General features: G+C 55.9%; 1 protein-coding gene across 1 annotated transcript in view; it reads right to left on the reverse strand.

Moving 5' to 3' along the window:
• The window catches only part of pecam1a (platelet and endothelial cell adhesion molecule 1a), a 12,231-nt gene that overhangs the window by 4,960 nt on the left and 2,271 nt on the right, over nt 1-5,000 (reverse strand). Inside the window, exons 3-7 of the mRNA XM_079746941.1 lie at nt 3,746-4,039; nt 3,081-3,377; nt 2,633-2,893; nt 769-1,050; nt 187-486 (exon numbers count right to left, since the gene is read on the reverse strand). Coding sequence (XP_079603067.1) covers nt 187-486; nt 769-1,050; nt 2,633-2,893; nt 3,081-3,377; nt 3,746-4,039 — 1,434 coding nt within the window. The remainder of the gene's footprint in view (nt 1-186; nt 487-768; nt 1,051-2,632; nt 2,894-3,080; nt 3,378-3,745; nt 4,040-5,000) is intronic.

Here is a 5,000-nt window from a genome sequence, read left to right on the forward strand (position 1 = left end):
ACGTAACATCAACGATCGATTCTTCTCTATTTATGTGTTTTTGAAGCCCTGAACAACATATTGCATCTATAAACATAACCCCGGCCCAGTGGTGTAGCCTGACTCCAGCAGGGTGGATCATCTGGCTGAACCGAGGTCATGGACCCGCTCAGAGGCCCCGCCCCTGAGCCCCGGAGCCCCGCCCACCTATGACCTCGGTGGTGAGCAGCAGCTCCTGGCCGGCGCTGGTCAGCGCGGCGCTCAGCTCGTTGTTCTGGGCGTGGCAGAGGAAGAGGAGCAGGTCGGCGCGGCGCAGCACGCTGGAGGTGTTGAACACGGCCTCGTCGCCCGCCCAGTGCACCTCCCGCGTCTGGGCCGGCCGCCGCGGCCCGTGCAGCGTGTAGGTGATGGGGAGGCTGCCGCTGTCGCTATGGCAACGCAGGGCGAAGGGCCTGCCCACCACCAGCCGCCCCCCCACCACGCTGAGGACGGGCACGGAGACGGGTACTGTAGGGGATGGGGGGGAGGGGAGGGGGGGAGGGGGGGAGAGGAGAGAAGGGGGGGGGGGGAGGAGAGGGGGGGGGAGGGGAGAGGAGGGAGAGGAGAGGGGGGGGAGGGGAGAGGAGGAGAGGAGGGGAGAGGAGAGAAGGAGAGGAGATAGGAGAGGAGGGGGGAGAGGAGAAGAGAGGAGAGGAGAGGAGAGGAGAAGTTTCCATTCAGAAGTTAATGCGGCCATTAATAAAAGAGAGAATCATATTTAAATAGTAATGATGAATGTAGAGCCCTCACCTTTGGCCTGGACCACCAGGGCGGCGCTCTCCTTGGCCAGCGGGCGCCCCTGAGAGTCGGCCTCGGCTCTGCAGCTGTAGTTGCCGTTCTGGGAGGGCAGAGCGATGGCGCTGTAGGAGGCGGCTGGGACCAGCAGCTGCTGGTTCTTGTAGACGGAGAACCGCATGTTCTCGATGACCACCCGCTCCGGGGAATAGCTGTCGATGACGCAGCTCAGCCTCATGAGTTCCCCCTCAAACACCTCCAGGGGCTCCAGGGAGAGAACGGGCCGGGAGAACAACTCTGGAGGAGGAGACAGGGAATACAGGTCTGAAGGAGGAGGAGACAGGGAATACAGGTCTGGAGGAGGAGGAGACAGGGAATACAGGTCTGGAGGAGCAGGAGACAGGGAATACAGGTCTGGAGGAGGAGGAGACAGGGAATACAGGTTTGGAGGAGGAGGAGACAGGGAATACAGGTCTGAAGGAGGAGGAGACAGGGAATACAGGTCTGGAGGAGGAGGAGGAGGAGACAGGGAATACAGGTCTGAAGGAGGAGGAGACAGGGAATACAGGTCTGGAGGAGGAGGAGGAGGAGGAGGAGGAGGAGGAGACAGGGAATACAGGTCTGAAGGAGGAGGAGACAGGGAATACAGGTCTGAAGGAGGAGGAGACAGTGAATACAGGTCTGAAGGCTGCCTCACAAACAGATAGAGGCCAGGGGCCGACAGCAAATAAACATGTTTCACTGCACGACCCTTCACCAACACACGGCAACAAACACCAACGGTACGGCCAACGGAACAGGTCTGATCCTCAGGGCTCCTCTGTGATTGTTGGTGTTTGTCTGTGTTTGTCTGTGTTTGTCTGTGTTTGTTGGTGTTTGTGGGTGTTTGTTGGTGTTTGTTGTTGTTTGTTGGTGTTTGTGGGTGATTGTCTGTGTTTGTCTGTGTTTGTTGTTGTTTGTGGGTGTTTGTGGGTGTTTGTGGGTGTTTGTCTGTGTTTGTTGTTGTTTGTTGGTGTTTGTGGGTGTTTGTGGGTGGTTGTTGGTGTTTGTTGGTGTTTGTTGGTGTTTGTGGGTGTTTGTGGGTGTTTGTGGGTGTTTGTTGGTTTTTGTTGTTGTTTGTTGGTGTTTGTGGGTGTTTGTTGGTGTTTGTGGGTGTTTGTGGGTGTTTGTTGGTGTTTGATGTTGTTTGTTGGTGTTTGTGGGTGTTTGTGGGTGTTTGTTGGTGTTTGTTGGTGTTTGTGGGTGTTTGTTGGTGTTTGTCTGTGTTTGTTGTTGTTTGTTGGTGTTTGTGGGTGTTTGTTGGTGTTTGTTGGTGTTTGTTGGTGTTTGTTGGTGTTTGTGGGTGTTTGTTGGTGTTTGATGGTATTTGTTGTGTTTGTGGGTGTTTGTTGGTGTTTGTTGGTGTTTGTTGGTGTTTGTCTGTGTTTTTTGTTGTTTGTCTGTGTTTGTTGGTGTTTGTTGGTGTTTTTTGGTGTTTGTTGGTGTTTGTGGGTGTTTGTTGGTGTTTGTTGGTATTTGTTGGTGTTTTTGGGTGTTTATCTGTGTTTGTTGGTGTTTGTTGGTGTTTGTGGGTGTTTGTTGGTGTTTTTTGGTGTTTGTTGGTGTTTGTGGGTGTTTGTTGGTGTTTGTTGGTATTTGTTGGTGTTTTTGGGTGTTTGTCTGTGTTTGTTGGTGTTTGTTGGTGTTTGTGGGTGTTTGTTGGTGTTTGTTGGTGTTTGTGGGTGTTTGTTGGTGTTTGTTGGTGTTTGTTGGTGTTCGTGGGGTTAGAGTTCCAGCATCTTTACATCCATTGAAACTCAGGCCACAAAATAAGCTCCTGAAACATCCCTCGAAAGAGACTCAAGTAAAAACAACATGGGGGGGTGAGGGGGTGTCTGACCTTTCACCCTGATGGTCTGGTAGGTCTCCTTCTGGGCCGCTCCGTGCTCCGCCTTGCAGACGTACTCCCCGCCGTCGCCCGCCCCCACGGTGAGGCGGTGGCTGAGGACCACCGCGCCACGCTTCAGCACCTTGCCGCCCTTGTTGAGGTAGACGTCCACGGAGCCCGGGGCCTTCACCACCTTACACGACACCTCCACCACGTCGCCCTCGAACACGCTGGTGGACGGCAGCACCTCCATCACCGGGGAGATGAAGAGCGCTGCAGGGGAGGGTACGAGAAATGGGTACAGGAGATGCTGTTGTGGTTCTTGTGAGAGTTACAAGCAACAAGTAGCCGCCACTTCCTAGGAGACGCAGGTTCGCTGCTGTGGCCGAATCTATCATCTATCATCACAGCTTTTACAGCGAGCACTTAGCGGTCAGGACTTGAAGACGCGGGCGTTTACCTTTGACCAGGACGTGGAGCGTGTTGCTGCTGTTGGAGCTGCCGGCATGGGACGCCATGGGGATGGAGTAGTTACAGAACATGTCCCGGTCGCCCACCTCCCGCAGCACCAGCCGCGCCTCCGACCGGTTCCCCTCCGAGATGGCTTGCTTGAGGAGCGAGGCGGCGCCGCCCGCCTGCCGCTGGAAGAACTGGAAGAGCAGCGCGCCCTTCTCCTGGGCCGCGCTGCAGCTCGCCGCCAGCTCCCCCCCCTCGTAGACCACGCCCGCACTCAGCGTGAAGACCGGGGTCTGCAGGCCTGGGGGGCCGCGGGCGAGAGACGCCCACCGGCGAGGGAGAGAGAGGCCTCAGCGTTACTGGGAGGACTGGTTTAACGTTACTATGCCCTGGTGCAATGCGGCAGGATGGGGTCAGGTGAGGGACCAAAGAGCTTTACAGTACTGCCTCACACCCGCACACCGACGGCGGAGTCAACCCGGCAGGGCGACCGCCGGCTGGTCAGGAGCCGTCAGGGTGGGGCGTCTCGCTCAGGGAGCCGGGGAGGGAAGCCTTCGGGTTATCAGCCACGCCGCGGGTTCGGTACTCTAATGTTGATGTTGCATTTGAGAGTTTTGGTCAGAGCGGCCCCCACCTCCACCCCCCCCCCCCCCCCACGGTGCAGCCCACCTGTGACGGTGAGCCTCTGGACCTCGCTGCGCCGGCCCTTCTCCTTCACCTCCACCTGGCACTCGTAGTCCCCGGAGTCGGTGGCGCGGGCGGGCTGGAGGCGGAGCCGGGCCTCGGCCGCCGTGCTGTTGACGGCGTGCACCAGCGCGTCGAAGCGCGTGAAGCGGAACACGTGCATGAGGCCGCGGGCGGAGTCGTGGCTGACGCTGACGGAGCAGCTCAGCGTGACGGGGGTCCCGCTGGGCACCGTGGGGCCCGGCAGGAGGGTGAGGGCCACCGCGTCGATGGTGTACACTGGGGGGGGGGGCACAGGACTGCATCACACACTCATGGATAGACACACCCACAGAGACACGTACGCACACGCGCACACGCATGCATCACACACACACACACACACACACACATACACACACAGACACGCATTCATCACACACACACACACACACACAGACAGACACGTATGCATACGCACACACGCACGCACACACACAGTAGCAGGTTGCTGCTTCACTGTGTGTGTGTGTTTGTTTGTATGTGCGTGTGTGTGTGTGTGAGACACACTAATGTCCACTTGGCACATGCTAAGGTCCAGCAGGAACAACACGGAGCATTAGAGGGTCCAGGCTGAGAGCACACTGTGGCCTCTGCTATCCTGTTCACAGGATTGCACACACACACACACACACACACACACACACACACACACACACTCTTATGTTACTCCATTTTAAGAAGGTCCTTTGGGAGGAAAGAAAAGATCAACAAAGAACGAAGCCCCCCCCCCCCTTTTCCTCTAGAGGTCTGAGCTACATGGAGCCAGGGCTAACTCTCTCCCTCCCTCTCCCTCCCTCTCTCTCTCTCTCTCTCTCTCTTTCTCTCTCTCTCAGTGGTTAGTGGCAACCAAACAATGGAGCCTCGAAATGACCTCTTCATCAATCTACCTTCAGTCCAACTCACCGGTGTGACGAACGCGGGCATACAATACACAACAATACCACACAATACCACACAATACACCACAATACCACACAATACCACACAATACCACACAATACACAACAATACCACACAATACACCACAATACCACACAATACCACACAATACATAACAATACCACACAATACCACACAATACCACACAATACCACACAATACCATACAATACCACACAATACCACACAATGCACCACAATACCACACAACACACCACAATACACCACAATACCACACAATACACCACAATACCACACAA

Source organism: Pollachius pollachius (genome assembly GCF_949987615.1).
Source record: "Pollachius pollachius genome assembly, chromosome: 11".
In the NCBI taxonomy this organism is placed as follows: Eukaryota; Metazoa; Chordata; class Actinopteri; order Gadiformes; family Gadidae; genus Pollachius; species Pollachius pollachius.